Source organism: Ambystoma mexicanum, chromosome 7q (genome assembly GCF_040938575.1).
Source record: "Ambystoma mexicanum isolate Mex_15411 chromosome 7q, UKY_AmexF1_1, whole genome shotgun sequence".
Classification (NCBI taxonomy): Eukaryota; Metazoa; Chordata; class Amphibia; order Caudata; family Ambystomatidae; genus Ambystoma; species Ambystoma mexicanum.
In genome coordinates, this window is record NC_090941.1 from 171990291 (window position 1) to 172012365 (window position 22075).

At 43.6% G+C, this 22075-nt stretch overlaps 1 protein-coding gene across 1 annotated transcript in view; it reads left to right on the top strand.

Annotated features, from left to right (window-relative positions):
• The window catches only part of SLC15A1 (solute carrier family 15 member 1), a 190658-nt gene that overhangs the window by 38860 nt on the left and 129723 nt on the right, over positions 1-22075 (top strand). The window contains exon 2 of the mRNA XM_069640488.1: positions 10736-10764. Coding sequence (XP_069496589.1) covers positions 10736-10764 — 29 coding nt within the window. The remainder of the gene's footprint in view (positions 1-10735; positions 10765-22075) is intronic.

The following is a 22075-nucleotide window of genomic DNA, read 5'->3' on the forward strand; positions in this document are numbered from 1 at the left end:
CCATTACAACGTTTAATTGCCAGCAACCCAAAATTTCCAAAATCTTTGTCGAACAATGACCTCTCTTATGGTCATATCTTGATCTTGTATACATTTTAACACCAAGTCTGGCAATTAGCTATCGGAAATTGCCAACAAAAGGCAAGATGGCCGCTCCAAGCTTTTAAGAATCAATATGAATATTCCAGCGAGTGTGTTTCCTGGTGAAATTCCAAAGCTGGGGATTACCACATATTTGGTGGTTCAATCTGCAAATGAGTGGAACAACACAAAACCTCTCTCAAGTACAATGCTTCAAGGATTTCACTCTTAAGGGCATGTCAGTTGTAACATTAACCCAAGCTACTCAATAGCACTACACCTTTGAGAATCACATCAAAATGGATGCAGTTCTTTCACTAGCTAAAGCCTGGATTCCCTTCCTAGAGGCAGCTATCAATATCATTTATTAGCACATTGAAATCCTTATTGACTTGCTCCTATCCAATCAGAGTGTTTAGAGTGCAGTCACTAACTATTGACTTCTGAGCATTCTTTCTTCAGAAGCAGACAGAAACAACAATGCAATTTCTTGGCAAGAATGTGTTTCAACAAGGCAATTCCTCGCTGGGAGGACCTTTTTCTATTTAATCCACGAAAGACAAAGATAAAACATTGGAAAATGCTTTCACTTTCTTATAGAGAAATTAGTGACTTTTACATGAGACCTGGTGCTTGCTCCTATTGACCCTGTACCCGATCAATCAAGTTGCAATTAAAATGCTTAACTAATGAAGACAACCATGGTATTTAAATACTGCAAAAGAAAACCTAAATCGGTTTTGTCTGTGTTCTTTACTTATTCTTAAATAACCATTTTTAACTTCACCACAAAAACTGCAAAACATGTATGTCTACTACAGCCATGTGCTAATAGCCTTATAGACTTTGGGAGGGGTCACTATTGTTTGGGATAATGACCATTTCCAAACGTATGGCCATCTGCGCACAATAACGACCCCTCCCTCGTTCTATAAGGCTATGTTATGACAAAAAGAAATTAAATGGTACACCACATCAAGGCATTTACACACAGAAGCCTAAATATTGATAGTGATTCATAGTGATTCATAGTGATTGATGTGTTTCTAAAATAAGCTTCTTGCCTTTGGGATTCCCGCCCTTGATCTGTAATTTTGTCTTTGATTTGAACTTAAGTATTTGAGCTTTTGGTTTTATTTAATTATTATTTATTTTACTTTTCCAGCTTCTACACTATACTGTATTTATAAATAATGTATGTCTTCTGATGTGTTCAGTTGTGATTTATTTTCTGTGTATTAGTATGTGTTATGTTTATGGTGAGAGGACAATAAGGGAGTAAGGTTATATTTGTTAATGGTACTATACTGTGACGTTATGCTTTAACTGCAATTAATAAGTAGACATCAATTCATACATATGCATGAATGTTATTTTAGACATCATTTGTTGTAATTCATATGTTTTAGTACCACACTCATATTGTTATACCATGTTTAAGTCTGTGCAATGTTTCAAGCACACAACATTTTGGGAAATAAAAATGCTGTTTTGTACCAGTTCATTCTGTTTCATTGAACTCTCTCTCCCTAAATACCTCCCTGCTGGAGCCCTTCGGTCTTCTAGCTCCAACTCTGCAGATCAGACACTTTTCCAAGCAGAGAGTGGGGGGTAGATCTCTCTTTTCGGCAGGAGCCTCCCTATGGAATGGCATCACTGCCCCTCTCAGGCCTGAGCCGGATCTTCTTAAGTTCTGGAAGCTTCTCAAGACCCTCCTTTTCTCTTCTTCCTTCTCTCTGACCCTGCCCTGCTAGTGTCCCCCTCTGCCACATTCTGACTGGCTGCCTGGTTCTTTCAATTCATACAGGGCACCAGGCCCTCCACGCACAGTCTACCCAAGCACTTCGGTCTACCCTGACCCCCTCATATTTGCACTTGCCCTACTGCCCCCCCCTTTCTAACTTAGTGTGGCCTGCAGCCCTTCTGAGCCAATCCTGCCCTGTCCTCGCCCTTTGCATGTGGACCATCATTACCTGCACTCTCTTCATTCCCCTGGCACTTGCCCACCTGGCCTCCCCTTAGCGCTCGCCTAGTTCAGGGGCCCTCTTCTCCCCCTCCTGCCCCCCTCCAACTTGCACTTCCTTTCCCTCCTTTAGCATTAGCATGTTCTGCTCTGACAGGCCCCTCCCCCCTCTCCCGCTCCCCTGCACTTCTTGTTCTTGCACTTGCACGATCCGAATGACACAAGGCCTTGTAGGATCGGTTTTTCTATTCTTCATGCTCCCTCCAGCCCCCCCCGCTTTTGCCTTGTTGTGCCTTGAAACACCATTTGCTGTATTAACTGAAAGGCATCATTCATTGTAGACACAGTCAATTCAAGAATCAGTAGGGAAACAAAGCCCTGTAGCAGATAGCGAGATTGCATTTTTTGCAATTTTGAAATTTCTGGATCAGCATATCGTAGATCTTACTTTAGAAAGAGAAAAGAATACCACAATTACCTCATCTGAGCCAACCAGAATGCTCAGAATGGAGTGAATAACTACGGCTATTGACTGCAGTCCAAGAATTCTGATTCAGAAGTGGACAGGGAAGTAGCAGTAAACAAGTTTCTGCATCTAAGAAATAGACTTTTATTTTCCCAGTAAGAAGATATCTTACAAGGCACTCTTTCTGTGCTAGCATCTTTTTTTGACTGCACCTTCAGTGGGACAAACAACATCCCATTGATCGCACTAAAGTGAAAGCTAAAACATGGACAAATGCTTTCACTTTGCATAGGGAAACCACCTAATCAGGCTTTGTGTTAAATCTGTTCCAGTTCCACCAAGCTTACAAATAAAATATTTCACTTACAAATACAACTTTGGAATTTAAATACTACACAATAAATCCACATGTCATTTACTTACACGCTTTGCCCTTTACTCACTGTTAGCAGAATTTTCTAATCATAGTCTTTAGAGGTGTGTCTAGTGTTATCACATATAGGGCAACATGATTAAATATTGTAGGCAAAATTCCGTCTGCCTGAGGCTGCCGCAGGAGACCTAAAAGAAGCATCCAGGATGGATCTAGGGACTAGCCCTGTGACCTCTGACAAAGTTTCTTCCGGGTTATTTTGGGTAAATAAGCACTGTCCTTTGGGCATCCATTCGCCTGGGCGTCCAGAGCAAAGGGAAGACAGAGCTAAGGGTTGCTACTATATCCTTTTCTATTTCATTCTGTGTTCCCTGTTAGCCCCTGTTTACCAATAGTTGCCACAAAAATGCCTTGCACACAGCACACAAACAGCATTCAAATCTAACTGCAACACTCCACTAAAACAAATATTTGCCTACACCTGCAAATACCCCTACTTCCTAATTATTGTACTGTCTCTCCACACTGTGCTACACACCTTTAATGCAGTCACTCCTGCTCCTCCTACTCACCTCTCCCTACGCTTTCACCAGACATGCTACAACGTCCTCCTTTCCTATCCCTATTATAAAACTCACAACTCAAAACTCCCACTACTCCATCTCTCTTCCACCTCCTTCCAACAGACAAAGCCTCTCTTCCTCTGAGTTTGAACTTCTCTAATCTTCCTTACCTCATCAACTGAACATTGCACTCTGGAATGCTCAGTTTATACGCAACAAAACATCCTTTATTGCTGACTACTTTCACCCAAGCTCTCCTCCTCTAGACCTTCTCACTATCACTAAAACCAGGATCACTCCATCTGACACTACTACTCTGGCGGCTCTACAAGACTCCAAACTATCCTTCATTCACTCTCCATGACTGACTGGCAGAGGTGGAGGCGTTGGACACCTACTCTCTTCCCGCCTCAATGCCTTACAAATCTTCATTGCCACGTTTTCTCCTACCTCTTTTGAATTCAGCATCTCTACTATTGCTCTGCTTTACTCGGTTCACATCATCTCCATCTATCGCCCTCCTCTTCCCACTGGACCATTCTTTGATGATCTTGGTGAACTCCTTGATTCTTTTTCCACAAAACATCACCTCATTCTCTTAGGTGACTTTAACCTTCCCTCTCCAACCACTTCTCAGAAATCTGAACATCAGTCTTTTCTTAGTGACCACACTTTCAACCACCTGCTTCACCTATTACTAAAAGGAAGTGTAAACCTTCTGCCATTCCCCCTTTCTCTCTGACCTACAATTCACACTCTCCTCCTTCACACCCAAGGCATCTTCCACTAATACTGCCTTCTCCAGCTTCCAATTCCTACTACATGACGCCTTCGCCTTTCACTTTCTGCTGCTTACTTTCACCCCTAGGTCTCAGCATCCACACCTATGGGTCACCCTATTCATATTCTCTCTCCGCAAAGACATGCATCGACTGCTGCACAAATGGAGGCGTACCCACTCTACCTCTCTGCCCTGGACTCTCTCAAGTCCACTCTTCATAGAGCTCAAAGGGAATTCTACTTAACCCTCATTAACTCTCACCCAGCCATCCTCGCCAGCTACCGGGCACCCTAAACGCACTCTTCCTAAGTTTACGACTATCAACTCCACTCTTACAGCCAATTACCTATCTGAAACCCAGCTGCAAAAAGTTCCAAAATTAGAGACTCTCGCCTGTCCTTTCACACAATCCCTCCTCCTACATTTTACACTTTGCCTACTCTACCATTATCCTCTGTCTCTATCTCTGCCTTTAGTCACACTAATACTGACAAAGAGCTATCTCTTCTGATGAAGGTTAACCCCTCTTGTGCCCCATCAGACCCTCTTGCTCCTCAGCTAGCCAAGCCTATTGCCACATATTATCCTCTCACGTAGCTGAACTCTTCAACCTGTCCTTTGACTCTGTTTGCTTTCCCTCTATTTTCAAAACAGCCACGGTCATCCCTCTCCTAAAAAAGCAAGGGGCTGACCTGAACCTACCGGATAACTTTAACCCGGTGTCTCTCCCGCCACACTACTCTAAAGTTCTTGAAACGGTTGTGTTCAACCGTTTTACAAATTTCTTAGGCATCCAGAACCTTTAAGACCCCCTACAAGCAGGTTTCCGCTCCTGTCACTCCACGGAAACTGTTCTCATGACTGTGTCCAACTTCATTGCCTCTGCTAAGCACTCCAACTTATCGTCTATATCCTCTATCTTAATTCTCCTTGACCTGTCTGTTGCCTTTGATACTGTCGATCACTCTGATCTCCTTAATACTCTCTTCTTAGGATTCGCGATCAAGCCCTTGGCTGGAGTGAATCCTACTTGCATCCCAGTTTCCTGGAGTAAAAAACACTTCTCAACTCACTCTTCTAACTGTGGGTGTTTCACAAGGCTCTATCTTGGGTCCACTCCTCTTTACACTCTACCCCTCGGCTCTTGGGGCACTAATCTCCTCCTTTGGGTTCTCGTACCAACTCTTCACGGATGACACCCAAATCTTCTCCTCTTTTCCTGAACTCTGCTCTGATCTCTCTATCAAAATTTCAAACTGTCTCTCTGCCATTAAATATTGGATGACTTCACATACTTTGATGTTAAACTCTACCAAAACAGAGGTGCTCTTCTTCTCTGCCAAAAGCTCTCTCTCATCTTTTCCTCAGCCTATCCAGTTGCCACCTGACACTCTCCCCTACTCCCTTAGCTAGAAACCTCAGCATCACCTATGACCCTTCTCACACCTTCTCTACTTTCATCTCCAAAACTGGAACAGCAGTTCACCTCAACCTCCTAAATATTAGAAAAAATCATACACCTGCTTCCTTTCAACACCACCAAGAATCTCTTAACCACACTTGTCTTCTCTAAACTGGAATACTGTGCCAGCATCCTCTTTGGTCTCCCCAACTATGCCTTCTGTCCTCTCTACATGATCATTAACTTCTCTACCAGGACTCTGAACTCCCTCACTTCACACCTACTTCCTAGTACCGTCACCAGGCTGGATGCTGATGATGCAAAACAGGACCAAATTAAAATGTCTTCTCCTGGTTTACAAATATATCCACGGCAAGGCATCACTGATTCTATCCTCCTCTATACAACTCTACAAGCCTTCTCATAATCTGCGCTCTGCCCCCTCGTCTGCCCTTGTGGCTCCTCACCCTTCCTATGCTTCCGCTCGCTTCCGCTCTTTCTGTTTTCTTGCTCGACTTGCATGGAATTCTCTTCCTCTGGGCATCCGAGAAACAGGCCATACAAAACCAAACTAAAAACCTACCTCCTCGCCTCCAAGTTACCCTCTTAACCTACCTCTCACCTGCCTACTAGCTAAAATGTTTCCCTTAGTTCTAAAGTGCCTCTGTCCCTCACTTCCTCTGCCTCCACCGTAGCACTTCACCCATCATGGCCATAACCGAGGCACAGCTGGCTGTACCGTCTTCCTGCACTTAAAAATGTCCAATACCCATTGTCCTTAATCTATATGTCTACTTATATATTGTCCCGGACGGTGATTGTTTCATTTACTCCCCTCCACAACCTGGTAAGGATGTCCCTCAAACTCTCCCCATTGTCAGAAGCTCACCACTTTCTATAAAATCTGATTTCTTATCTATTGTATGTTCCTTTGTGATCAAAAGAGCATTGTTTCTCCTGTATATAAATAATTAAATAAATAAATAAATAAATAAATAAATAAATATCCATGTCTAAGCAGGGGCATTAACTTTGATAAGAACCAAGCTTTTTGTTTTAATGTACACAGTAAAAGTCAATATTTCCGAAAAGAACTTAAAGGGCGTAATTCTGATTTTTTTCTTTTTGCCACAAGTGATGCACTTGCACATCTCTCGCTTGTGCTAAAACATAGCACAGAATTAATGAATGTCCTCTGTAGGTGCACCTCACCCGCAGATGCCATTTTAACTACTTGGTAAAATAGCCAAATCAGAGTGTGTTTCTGGACTTTTCAAAGCACATCCCACATCCAAGCTCAGGACACGCTTTAAAATGTACAGGAAATCGAAGCATTCCCCTGCACCTGTTCGAATTGGGGTGGGAGGATGCACACATGTCCAACCCTTCCATACATTTCTTTTAAGGAGTGCAGTGGTTTGAGCCATTTATGTCCCACTTGCATTCCTAGCCCCCAAACAGGAATAGAAATGCGTTTCAAAGTCAGCGTGCTTAGTAAAGCTAACAATACATGAGTGGTCATAGGACTGTAGGGGGAAATTCCATATTAATGTATGTGAGATTTTCACATGCGATAATGCTTTTCTGTGGCAGTAACTCTTTGTGGAGTTCCAGTAAATAACCTCGTAATTTGGCGGAGCAATAACGCAAGCAGTATTTCCAAATGCTGCATTTTTTACTGTATCTGCCAAACCTGTAATTAGGCCCTCTTAAGCCAACTAGCTTCATATGACATTATTTAATGGTGAAGATACACAGCGTCTTTAGCATGTGGTTTAAAATCCTACCTGGAGAAATGCACATACTACTCTATGTTCATATCACACTACATTGCAATGCATTATCAAGAGATGAACACGTCCCATTTGTGGTTTGCCAATATAATTTTGTATGAATTGCAAGGAATGTTATGCAATAATCTGTGTATGTGTGAGCAGCCATTTTGATATTAAGGTGTACTTCACATTAGAAACTGAACCCTGAATGGGGCCACATAAAGCAACTCATATAATACCCATGACTATTATAATTGTCTTCATCTCTATTTCCAATTTCATGTCGTGTAGCATTTATAAAGTGCTTAACTGCCATTGTTATGGCTTCAAAGCTCTGTGATTATCTGGGAATTCAGTAGGCAGTAGCCTGAACGTTAAATGATAAATTACACATCACGTTGCAGAAAAATAACATTTGTTTTGACGTAGATGATTAGCTGTACAGCATTATCTTTACGAGTCATGTGTTGGATACTCAATAGATATGTGTTTGATTATGTAAGTACATCTGGATGGCTGGCACGAGAACCACTTTAGGTCATGGGGCTCTGCAGCAATTATGGGGACACTGCACTAAAAGGTGGAGCAAGCAGAGTGTGCAGAGGCACGACTCCACCAAAGCACCTGATTGCAGTTATGGGTCCTGCGATTAACAGGAATGACATTCCGTGCAGCATGCGTAATCTCAACATATTAGACCATAAACTGTAAGTTACACTGCAGCACAATAGCAATTGCTTTGGCAGAGACGGCTAGTACTGTAATATCATCTTTAACGCTTGTTATATGTTGGGTGGCAGTAGTGTGGGCTTGACTGTCTGAGAGAATTGTTGATAGCTGGCAGGAGGACCGAATTTGGATCAATTACCCAATGCTCAAATACCTAACTCTCAAATTACACAAAGATTCAATGACCTTAATTTTGACGTGACACCTACATTGAATGTTTTCTATGAGTTGTCCAACGTGTAAACACTCTCTAGTTTGTGTTGAGTCATGTTGATCCTTCAACTAACTATAAAAAAAGAGGTGACTCAGATAAGAATCACTATTTCCTCGTGCATTAGATTTGTAACTTGGTGTGAAATGTGTGAACTTGAAGCAACGCATTCACATGCACCCTAAAAAGCAACGCTATCTCCTTTTCCACAAGCCTCCAAATTACCCTCAAAGAATAAACTCTACTCAACAGCAATCCTTCCATGCCATGGACCCACCTAACATGGGGTTTCCCAGTAGGAGGGCAGCTGTCGGAAACAGACACAAAACGTGTGCCTTCATTAACCTCTCCCAATTCAGACTCTCACTTCATTCAGAACTATGGCTCACGCTTGAGTGTAACCACATCATTTCTGATCTTGTGCCAGAAAACATCTCCATCCAGACTGAGCAAAGTCAGCGGAGGGGCGGACCATCTGGTCATCGCACACTACTCACATCTTAACCTCAAGAAATAGCCACTGCAGGCAAAACTATCAAATGCAGAACTTGCCACTACATCTTAATCACATGAAACCACCACACACTCCCCTTCTAGAGCCCTCAGGACAGCAAATCCTAATTCTGACACCATTCATGTAACCTCTGCCTGCTCAGAGACTTCCAACTGTCAGTAAACTAACCCTCATATCCCATTAACCAATCCAACGTCCAGGCAATTAAGCTGGTCGAAGGCCACACCTACTCAAACACTGGAACAAATCTTTCAACATAATTAAAGGCTGCAGAGCTCTTTCCCGGATATATTGCCGTGCTATTCCTTTTACATTCACCCTGCCTCCATGACCGCCAATGACAAGCAACAAACTCAACCTCCTTACATTGGACCTGTACCTTGACAAAAGCCCTTTCACCACTCTTCCAACACTCACTCATCAACAACATCTCAGCCATTCCCTACAGCTCCACAACAGATCACCTGCTGCACTCCTTCAACACAATTTGTCTCAAGAGGCTAGCTCAGGGGCAACGTGCTCGCCTTGACACAGAGCAACACAGGTTCGATCCCTGGGTCTGCTCTGAGAAACCTCTGAGTATTGAGTGCGCTATAAATAACCAAATACAATTATAAGAACCCCATTCGTCCTCTCCAACGCTATGCTCCAAACTGCAGACTCTGTCGGCTACATTCATATCAGGAAACATTTAATCAGTAACTTGGGGCCTGCAAACAGGAGCACATTTTAAGTGCATCATCAAGAGCTCCTTGCCTAAGGCACCTAATCTCATGGGTACCTTCAAAGAGTATCCCAAATCCACCTTTGCTTAAATAACATATTCTTCAAACTCGACAAGGGCCCGCGCAGGTTGCTTAATATCAACTCCCAGGCTCTGCGCCTCTCCAGCCTCCATATCAGATGAATCGCAAAGAAATATAATATTAACCGTCCGAATGACAAGATCACCTGCACCTGTGCTGACATGAACGCAATGTACCATGTTGCTTTTGTAAGGAAGCAACATTCTGAAAATTCCCAACTCAGAGGAAGCAAGGACGCCCACTTGCAGATCTGCAGGCCTTGTGAGTTTGCAATGCAGTAAAAAAGTGGTGGGAATTCCGTTACCGGCACTTTTTTGGCCAGTAATAGAAATACTGGCACATTTACCGCACCGCCAAATTCCGAGTTTGAAGGTAAAGCGGAGGATTCACCTCCCGCAAAGTGCTGGAAGTGAAGCCTCTGCTTTACCTCAAAAAACCATCTGATTTATTGCGTGATATTACTATTCGTGTATCGTAAAACTGCCAAAAATCCCCATGGAGTCGTATTGACGTGACTCATTATTTATAAGGCACTTAATACCCAGAGGTTTTTAAGCACAGACCTGGGGATCGAACCTGTGGTGCTTCATGATGCGTTGCTTTCAAGGCAAGCACGTTGCCCCTGAGCTATCCTCCCGAAACCAAAACAGCTCCAAAAATAGGGATTTACACCACCTTGCCACGGGACCGAGTGGCAGTTAAGGTAAATGACTTCAGTAGTAAAGCCGCATGTTTAATGCCAATGTACTGCCAAATTCATAAAGAGGCCTGTGCTTTGTCCCACCACTATATCAATAACAGGATTTACTATTCGCAACTGCGATACTAGTATAAACTACAGAGTGTGAAAAGGTCTGCCGAGAGCGCACTCACCTCTCAAGCTATCTTACCAGCTGTCAACAGCACCAGTTTCTGATCCAATACGACGGTATTTAATGCTAGCACCATATACCACTGAAAAGAGTGGTAGTTTGCTTCAGGAGAAGTTGTTTTAAACGTTCTTTGTGACTGTTCTGGAAAATCTGCTCGTGGTATTTTATCTCACACGAATGCCTGTCTTTTTCTTAACAGGGAAAGATGAAAAGGAAAAATCCAAATCGGTGAGTATCTAATTTGTGTTTTAAATGCAAATGATCGATGATGTCATGGATCCTTGCCCACGCTGAAGTCAAGGTCCGGTGAAAACGTCCCTGTCTAGGCCTGATAAACGCGCTTGTATCATTCAACAGTGTTAGTAAAAACTGCAGGAAAGTGTCGGTGATTCTATTAGTGCCATTTTATCACCACTTTTCCACACCGCTGTATAATGAATTACAAAAATAAAGTTGCAGAGTTACCTCCGGCATATTGCAAGAGGTATCACAAACCGGAGAAATGACCACAGGAGGAATTGCCACTGTGGTAATTCCCTTAGAACCCCAGGGAGTCCTATGGACTCCAATACTACTGAGGGTTAACACTGATGTTGCCACACCTGCAATCCAGCCTTATTTCCTCTGTATTGAATGGGGGCAACAGTATAAGAGTGTATAAGAGTTGGCAGTGATTTCTGTGGAGCTACTGCTGAAAATTGAGGCCCAAAGTATTGAAACACACCAAAATACATAAAAATGAAAATAATATGCTAAGATGGTACCAGTTATTAGCTTTCGAAGTCGAACAGTTTTCTTCTTGAGATGGTAGCCATTGAGTGAAAACAGAGGTGCCAATTCACAAAGAAAATACTATAATGTCATCTTTGACGTCCTGGGTGTTAGTCGCAGTGTACAGTGGTGGCGTGAGTTATTGTTGCTAAGCTTACGATAATGGGCGAATTTCTTGGGTTTTTCAGTTTTACGTATAACCATAATATCCCTTTAACAACGTTTTTTCACTGAATTTCACAGGTTTTTACCAGTGCAACTTAACCATAACGTCCCTTTATCAAAGTTTTTCCACTGAATAAATATATATTCCAGACAAACATGAAGCCACATTCATGGCTGTGCTGTTTACACATAAAAAAGACCTTCTGGAATTATCCGACCCCAATGAGCTGATACCATGAGAAGCACAAAATCTCTTTGTGTCCGATCCAATGACTGCAAAACAGTCTTGCAAATGTCTAGGTTTCTAGTTTTTATGGGCGATGCACAATTTTTCTCAGTTCTAAATATGACCAGCGCCAGTACCCTGCTATTTCTGGGGGCCATCCACTGCCAGCCTGCGCATATGATGGCAGTACCAGGCAAATGCCTATGTAATGCCTATTCATGAGCCAAACCTGTTGGATTTGCTAATGCCTTTTTTAAACATAAATTCAGTGCAGTAAACAGATGCAATGATATACAAAATATAGCACCGAAAAGTAGCACAATACAGTCCAAAATCAGGCGGCTTGCACACATTGGGCCTCATTACGGGTCCGGCGGTAACCCTGCCGGTGCTACCGGCGGGTTGCCGCCGGACCTGTAATAATTTAGCAGCACCTGACTTCCCGTTGTCACCGTCTCATTACGAGTCGAGCGGCCCGGGAAGTCAGGCATGGGCAAATTGTTAGTCCCCATGCCCATACAGTCTATGGGAGTGGAGACACGGGAGCACTGGCACTGTTAGCAACGGTGCCCATGCTCGCATGAAGAGTATGCCTTTGTGGCCGCTGTGCCCGGCAGGGTCAGACCTGTCAAGCACAGCGGTCACGGCAGGCAGACACAGGGTTTGCCGATCTGGAAACAAGGATGCCGTTGAGATTACCGGCAGCTTTGTTTCCAGACCGGCAAACTCCTAATGAGCTCCATTGTTTTCCCCAGAGACTGGGATTGCATGTAGACCAGGGGTGCGTGTGTCACAATTAGCAAGACAAATTAATTCATTGTTTCACCTCTTGCATGCATGAAATGCAATCAATGGTATGATCTTTGCGTGCACACATATATCCACTATCGGTACAGAGTACTTATAATGAGGACAAACGAACTACAAGTCCCAAAATGAAAAGAGTTTATGGCTGAAAACACCACTTTATGGCTGTTACCCCTTTTGCAGCTCTGCGGGCGACTTGCTATTTCCTCTACAAAATTACGTATTTTGTGGTTGTGGAAAAATAAATGAACCTACATATTTAGAAGTCTGAAAAATCAGAGAAAGAAACAGAGAAATCATTCATGCTCAGTTTTAAAAGTCAGCGTTTCTTGTGATGTCTACGTGCATAGAGCAGGCACACACACACCCACATTTATCCGGGAGCTACACACGGTAATAAGGAGGTGTGGTTGATGGCGTTTTCACAAGCGCATAGCACTGATGTCCTTAAATTGTTGTTTGCGTCCATAAATGAAACTGTCTATTTGTTTTATGAAGTGAAACACAGAAACCTTAGTGCAAATGTAAGAGAAAATGTGTATAAACACACATCAAATGATACACAATCTGTTCAATGTCTTGCCTACCAATGATTGCCACATGAGACCCAGAGCCAACTTCGACTCTACAGAAGTTGAAAAGTGTAAACACAGTAACAATTTGTGAAGTTTGTAATAAAATAGTAAAATGTTCTCATGCTCCCTTACGCCAATAACCTTAGTGAAGCTTTAAGCAGCTGAATACATCAAGGATTATCGATTTACCAATTAGGAAACAAGGGTCTGACGCTGAGAACCTGGAGTGGGAAACACAAATGAACAAGTGGGAGGTGGAGTAAGAAGTGCCCCTTTTTTGTATGACGCTGAAAGATTTGGCGGGAGTCTACATAAAAAAAAATCATACATGAGTCATGTTTCCTGGAGCAGAAATATAGGAATTTTAACTAATGATCCAAGGGAACCACTAGTTTTCAATAGATGATCGTGGCCTCTTGTATTCCATGATTTTGCTTCCAACACTCATGCTTCAGGGCTCTAAAGCTTTGCCAACAGATTCTTTAGCCATTTCCAGCCAGCTTGATTTTCCATGTCCTTCACTGGGCCAGCTGGTGTATGAGATTTTTGCTTCAGTTTCGTCGTTCTACAATGTGCACATGAATTGGACATCGATATTTCAGGAAATGGAATATCCAGTTCATACCCAAGAAAGTTTATGGAATCCTCCTGTGTGCGAATAAGTGACGCAGTTGCAGGAAGTATACAATGAAGTCTAGAAGCTGCGCCAAACTGGCGCTTAGCTGGCTGCACAAATTCAAAGTCACAAGACTTAAGTATTCTAAGGGCAGGGATCTTGGTAAATATTTCAAGTATGCACATTCTATTCAGGGGATGCTTAGTACACTTATCCGGCCGCTCACTAATAATGACTACTCTGTTTTTAAGTAGCTTTTGATTAGTTTTTAGTTCTTCTGTTGACGAGTCGACTGCCTCACCAACAGAATTACTAATAATTGACTTTGATGTCTCAGGGTGGCCACATGCCTCAGCTTCATCTGTCAAGGTGTCATTGGAGTCGCAATCTTCCTTAACTTTGGGTTCTTCTGTCTCTGAATGACCTTCAGAAATTAACCAGCTGGATAAAGTGCTGTGTTGGACCGATTGCCTTTTCTTCTTTCTGTTTTCACGTTTGCGAAGACGTTTTGTTCTAATTTTATTATTCACCTTTATTGCAATAGTAGAATTCAAGGGCAAATGATCATTATTCGATGTTTCATCGACACAGTGTTCAGCAATCAGTAACATCACTTTGTGTTTACCAAGTCTGGCTAGCTGTTTTCTTTGTTTATGTGGAGGATGTACATCAAGGGACTCTGATACATTGTAAGAGTTGTTAGGTTCTTTACCTGGTGTAGGCAAGGCAGTAGGAGCAGGTACGTTAGCCATTTTCACTGTGGGTTTTTGAATCAAATTGTCATCAGTGCTTGGCCAGGCTTCCATTTTTGACTGCATTAGAGATTCGAGCAGTAAACCATTTTTTTACATTTGGTAAAAGTTTGATCCTTGAGTTTAATTAAGATTTTAAGAGCAAAGTGAAGAAGGCCAATGTTAGGGAACAAGTTATTTTAATTTGTTGTTTGCACTTTTGTTTTAACTGGTTCAATCGCACACCCATCAGAGATATTAATTATTTCCACTCGTTCATTTTAGTGTGGAAACTGGTAACTTGAGATACCTGATAACGGAAGCAGGGATGGAGTGCTAGACAGTCGCAGAGGGTGGTGATTGTTTTCAGCGGTGACATTAAGTGTAAGTGCTGATGTACAGCCATTGCAACTTCAGCCTCAGCAGTTTCCCTATTAGTTCCACACAAGCGGTAACAAAGTTCTAATAATGAATTGTCATCAATGACATCTGGCATAGGTCGCAGGGAGGGTATTTCCATTGACCCTAAGTTGGGCGGATAAACATCAACAACCAGAGTCGAACACTGTGGAGGTAAATCAGAGCTCGGGGTAACAGTTTCTTTACCAGAGGGTAGAGGACCTAGCGTATCAAAATTTTTTAAAGATTCATTATCAATTTTAAAAAAGTCCGTCATTTGGGCAGATGAGATTGAGCGTGAAGATTTAGCTAATCGAGGCGGCTCAGAGTCCATACCCATGTGAAGAGAAACACTCACTTTATCCAATTTACTAAGTGCGTCTTTATTCTCTTGCTGATAGCTAAAGTTTTTACCATACAGCTTCCCCTTGCATAAATTATAACGCCTCGTTTTGAGGGCCGCTTTACCAGGCATGTCTATTAACAAGAGGAAAAGGCGCTTACCTCTTCACAGCCGAAAAGGGCCAAACACACTCTGCCCACACTCCAATGGGCTTATAGGGTGTTCACAGGCTGGCAAGATCATCTTTCAATGTAAAGGGAAGAGAGACTTCCAACAGTAACATAACACAGAGAAAAATAAAATCAGCTCCAGCTCCTCTCAGGTCCAAACACACTCTGCCCACACTCCGCTCACACTCTGCGTGGGGCTATGGGCTTATAGAGTGTTCACAGGCCGGCAAGATCGTCTTTCAATGGAAAGGGAAGAGAGACTTCCAACAGCAAAATAACACTGAGAAAAATAAAATCAGCTGCAGGTCCTCTCAGGTCCAAACACCGTACTAATTCTTAAGATATTAATGCATAAAGCAATCACCCCAATTTAGCCATGAATTGTAAGCAGTAATAAGAATGTACCTTCTGAGTACTACCCAAGGGGGAATTTCTAGTCAAATATGTTGTAAATTATGCATTAAAAAGCATATTGACTTTGTAACATTGCTTAAAACGAGTGTATTAACTTATGAAACTAGCCCCCTCTAGCCGCAAAGGTGGCACATTCTGTGCCCAAAAAATAGGTCCATACTAGAATCATGGGCTGCCACTTTAGGCATTGCCCTATTGCCCTATATGCCAGCCTGAGCTGGTTTACCACCATGCCCTCCTGGAAAAGTAATGCAGGGCAGGGCTGTGAGAAGGACCAGCCAAAGCTATTTCAGAGATGGTGGGGCCCATTTCAAAATGATGTTTGGGAGGGCCCCCTTGACTGCAGCTCTGAAAAACAGCCTGAGGCAACCATGAGGTGCTTAAATTACAATCAAGACAAAAGAATATAGAGGGGGTGCCGACTTTCATGGGGCCGGTATCCAGAGGGGAGCTGAAACACTAAACGGTCCCTGAATCAATCTTTCTGAGCAAGGGACAATATAGATGAAACCGGACGAACCCGAGAGTAAAAACGCAACAAGGTTAGAAAAACCCTGCTGGATATTGAAAAGCTGAGAAGAGATGAAGGCCTGCAGGTGCTAGCAAAAGCAGCTTTTAACATGTGTGCTGTAAAGTGCACATTACAAATGTAGAGGCAACCACAGTAAAAAGGCAATGAGGTGAGAAGGACCTTGCTGGATATTTAAAAGGCAGGGAGGCGACGGCCCACCAAGCCAGCCTGTAATATGCATGCTGTAACGCATACATTTAATGTCCTCAATTAAAAGTTTATGTTGCTGTTTCCTAAGATTGCTAACCCCATGGGCATTGTTCGCAAATGTTGAAAGGCTGTGACGCCGTCCCTGACTGTGACTACGGGCCACACTGTCAGTATTTTCATATGTTCCGACACTTTGTTCTTCCAAGGGGTGCTTGAGCACTTCCAGGAGGGTCTGAGCAGTCAGTGACTTAATTAATCATGGTAGGTGACTTTTATTCCCCCCCCCTATATGTCTTGGAGGACACCCTCTACCAGGGAACCTCTAACAGAGTAGCTGGGAAGACGCCCACTCTGATGTGGCATGCCCACTACACATGTGGTCTGGGTGCAGAATCTTGCATATGTCTAAAATATTGCTGTGCATTCAAATGAGTGGAATTGTGACGGATTGGATTTTTAATTTATTTTAATTGAACTAAGGACATGATTCGGCTAATTCCACCTTGGAAGGGAAATCTGCTAATCACATGTCCATTGTGTACACCTGTCCCCTGCTGGATCAGTAGACTGATCTGCAGCGCCTGCTCTCCAGTGACACAGAGCAGGTTCACAGGTCATAGGTGCCCATTTGGCAGCTGCTGTGACAGTCCAGTCACCGCAGCGCATGGGCTATATTCAAGATATGAATCCCTGTTCCAAAAAAAAAAAAATTACTATGAGAGTGCTATCCTTGTGAACTTAGTTTGAGGTATTGGTGTTAGCATCTCTCATAATTATCCAAACAACATCAATTTGATATCACACGTGCCAGCCCAGTTTAGCTGTGAAAGGGTTATGTGTATGCCACCCAGCCAGGCTGTCTTTGCTGCTCCCAGCAAGACGACTTTAGCCCTGAGGGCTGCCCTGAGGGCTGCCTCTCTTTGTTCCTTTGTGAGGGCAGGTAACACCCTCCCTAGAGAGACAGATACTCCACGGGAAGCTGTCCTAGGGGCAGGAATCAAAGGGCACACACATTCACAAATGGAACAGCCTCACACGAGGGCACTGCATACTAAAAAGGCCTTTGATTCTATTGAGAAGAGAGGAGGGTGGGGATAGTGTAGACAGAGGTAGCTGAGACCAGTTGAAGGAAAGTTCCCCATCTTGCTTTCTCTGCCACCACTGTTCCTTCCTGTCCCCTGAGCTTCCATTAGCACAAATAACTTTGGGTGGGATGTCAGGAGGCAAGGTCCACTTGCTCCAATGACAGGGATTGGACATTAAAGCAGGCTTGCTTTTATCCAATAACCTGTAGACACATGCCTTTAAGGAAGAGTTAGCCACACCTTTGTTGAATGATCTCTGGACTACACACTTTCAAAAAGATTTTGTTGGACCCTGTAGGCAGTGCAGTCCTTTCTAAACTGTTTCAATTTCAGTTGTGAGTTGAAGACAGTTAGTCCAAGTAGACAGGTAGTCCAAGGCAGAGACCAGCTATGTCCCCTAATCACCCCCAGGGCACATTGGGGGTGATCTGCTGCCTGAAGCACACTGACGCCCAGGACCTCACCATGCGCAAGGATCCTAGAAGGTGTGTGACAGCCTCCCCTGTGTTTAGGGGCCCACGAAAAGGACTACTCTTGCCTCTGAAGCCCTTGAGTGGGACTCACAGCACCAGAGAGTCAAGACAGACAAGATGCCTGCAGTATCATTGTCGCACACCTGCAAAGCATTATTTGAGCCTGTTTGACCCTTTTCGAACCTAAAGGATCTCCTAGGAGCTGCTTTTGGTGATCACCGATCTTTGGACCTGTCCTGCATGTTCAAACAAGTTTGCCGCCACATTGCGCCATCTGAAAGCTCATCATTGCCTCTGCTTAAACAAAGAAGCATTGTTGCTCCTGGGCTACTCAAACCGCTGTTCGAACCTCCAGCTTCTTCATTGCCGAACGCGTCAACAATCAAACCGACCCTGGTGTTCTTCATGAACGCGATCTTTGAACACTGCATCAAACTGACTCGCTTTGCACTGCCTGACATCAGCCTGGCCACCATTGAGCCTCGATCATCGAACTGAACCTGGTGACCACTACGACCTGCATCGCTCAAGTAACACTTTGAACCAAAGCATCCTTCAGTTGGAACCACCTTGATATCTGCTTTTTTCTGAACCACCACGACTCCCATATTTGCATCTGAATAGAACCGCTGAACAGCATGGGGAAACCTGGTTCGTCGTTGTCAAACCTTCAAGAGACTGCAAAGGTATTATTGATTGATAACTGCATCCGTGGTCCATTTTGGGCACCAGAGACTGGCTAGGTCACATTAATCCCTTTTTGAAACTCAAGAACATATCCTTTTTGAAATATATTGCCTTTTCTCCCTCTGTCTCATTACCTAGAGTGTTGTATCTTTCTATCTTTGCATAGTCTGTTTTCTTTCTGCTGGGTTGGGTTTTTGTAGTGTTTTTATATCTAGCCATTTTTGCATATAATGCGTATAATTAAAGCATATACATTTTTATGGAACCGTTGATTGGCCATTTCTTTATTTTGGAATGTTATACTTTGCTGTTTGGTTTGCAACTGAACCACATTCACACCCCTCTTAGGTGTGTATCCTTCCCTCGGCCCACACCACCACAAAATAGGAAGGAGGTATATCTCTTAACTGTGCGTGTTTTAACGTTATGATTGGGATCACCCTTGTTTTGTGTGAGGGCTGAGTAGGCGCTTTAGTCACTGCTCACCCATGTACTCGTACGGGGCAGAAGACATTTAGTCACAGCAAAGCACACTTTAGCTTGTGCAAATATTAGGTGATCCACCTTCTGTGATGGGTAGGAGAACCTAGAACAGAATTCAGATCTCCTGGTTGCACATTCACCAGATTAACCACTAAACCACATCTCACCTTAAAAAACCAACACATATGAACAAGGCGAAAATGCAACCAGTGTTAGAGGTAAATGGCGAAATCCAGTGTTCGGCTAAAACCCTACACGTATCTTTTTCCACAATTAAAAATATACGCCTTCTCAAAAAGGGCAATGCTGCAATTGGATTTATAAGAGAAGGTTAAAGCACGGCACGGTTTCCAGGGCCAGGGCCAACTCTTCATGCTGCTCTAGGCAAAGTTCCATTTTGGCACCCCCTATCCCTTACAATGAGCCTAGATTTGAAATTGCAAGGCCAAAACGACGCCCCTTGGTGCCACTCTGCTGGTGCTTTGGTAACTGCTTGTACTTCCCTTCTTGTGGCACCAGCCCTGAGAGAGGCGATCAGTTCTGCGCATTACCGGATGATTCGACAAGCACAAAGAATAAAAAAAGCTGTGCATCTCTTTACTGCCCTCTCCTGTCCACTGCCAGTAACAGCAGCAGTAGACCCAGGGCCTCATTCTGAGTCAGCCGGTCTGCAAGAAAAGTGCTGGTATTCATGGATACCGGCACTTTACCGGACCGGCTGACTATGGGTTTGCTGGTGGAGCACCTGGGTAACATCCAGCTAAGCCAGGCACCCTAAAAGCAAAAAAAACCTTATTATCAGCACCAGAATTGGTAATGATGGCAAATCCCCTCATGGAACCCTATGGGAAACCATGAATGGGAATTTACTCCGTCACTCTGGCACCTGTAATCCGGCAGCAATGCCGCAGGACCGGTTGCTGGAACAGTATGAAAATTTGCTGGTTTCCTGGTGGCTCTACTGCCAGGATACCGGCAGGGTCAAAATCAGGCCCAGTGTCCTTTCAAATACTGTAGACGGAGCGATAACAACCTTGATGGTTATGGTTAAATCTAAATATTGCAGTGTACCGTGCATGTCATGAGATTGACGCCCAGCTGTCATGAGATTGATGCCCAGCTGTTCTCGGTCAGTCCATGGCGCTGCAACAATGAAATAATATGCATCATGTCTCGGGAGTATAGCTCAGGGGCAACGCGCTCGCCTTGGAAGCAAGACAACATGGAGTAACGCAGGTTTGATCCCCGAGTACTAACTTAGAAACCTTTGGGTATTAAGCGCGTTATAAATAACCAATTATAATTAAAACAAATGCCATGTTACTGTGGCGCAGAAGCAAAGTAGCACAACAATGCAATTTATCATAACAATCTTCCCAAATTGCCCCCCTCAGCAAAGTGTATCTTGTACAGATGGAAAATATTCTGCAACCAGAGTTAAATTCACTCCTACTCACTTCCATGCGACGTACGGCGTCATCATAGGATTGCTAAATTGCTACACTTACAAGGAGCAGGACCATCCATTTTGTGGCCAGGGAGGGGGGATAATGTGTACCCCTCACTTGTGCACAGATGTTGCATATTCTTCCAGTGTGCCTCGAGTAGATAGGATTGGTCAATGATGGGTTTCTTTGTGATTTAACCCCTTAAGTGCCAGGCTATTATGCAAGTCTATGAAAAAAGGACGAGCATACACGTCCTTGGCACTTAAATTAAAAGGCCGATTACGCAGATTCCGCAGATTACGCAGGCATGTCTCGTTAGGTGTCAGGAAGATGTGACGAGGGTCCGACAGGCGACTAGGGAGCAGGAACAAAAAGGGGAGTCCATTTCGTGATAGATTGAGACCTGGTCACAGCTGTATTGGAAAGTTCTTGTTCCAGGGACTAGCTGGTTGGATATCACACGCAAGTTATGCAGAAGCAGTTAGCAAAGGAAACCAAACAAATGATAATTGTGGTTGCCTCGAAGACTCTATTTAATTGGCCAACGAAGAGTCACGCTGAGTGGGCCTGCTTAAAATATTTAGTTTTTAATTCGGATGTGTCGCCTTTTCGTCCTAAAGCTTGCAGAGTTTTGGTCTTGGGAGGTGGGCCCATAAGCGGGCAATGTTGAAACTTTACAAAGATTAGAGAGCACCCATGGCCAAAGTTTACAAGTGACCATGGATCGGGAGTGCTTGTACCCCGCAGGGACGTCATTTGGGGGTCGCCTGAGGTCACATATATGTATTTCTTTTTTGTAATGCAAGCTCCTGGGCTGGGGGCAGCACCAGGTGGCTCTTTACTTCTAGAGTGGCTGGCTTTCTTGTTCAGGCCTCTTAAAAAAAGAAGAAAAATAAGAACAGGGGTTCCACAAGTCTAACACTTCCAGCACTGACCCTAAATAAGATAGAATAAGAATACCAAATAATGTGTCTTTCTGGAATTCTATACAATAATTGCTAGACTCATTAAAGGTTTATTTCAGGCACACTTCAGGGGGTGAGTCACTGATTTAGTCTGTTCTTAAACGCCTCAACTCAGCCTTTCATCCTTCTGAGGTTGATAACTGAGTACCAACACAGGTTGGGTGATATTGGGTGTATATTTTTTCTATATAAAGCGATTAACCGTAAGTGCTATGTAATAACACATCATTATTATTTGGTTATGGACATCTGCTAAGCCCTGAGGAGTGAAGGGCTGTGGACGTTTGCTGTTGGGCTGTGGCGAGTGCTTGGACTATTAGCCTCACTTCTCATCTGTATTGGATCATGTTACTCGAAGTCAGAGGTGGGTGTGCCTGTGCCTTTAAACTTTCAGCTGCCTGGTCAGCTGGTACAAGAAGCCGCCTCTGCTGCCCTTGCGGCGCTAAGCCCTGAGGAGTGA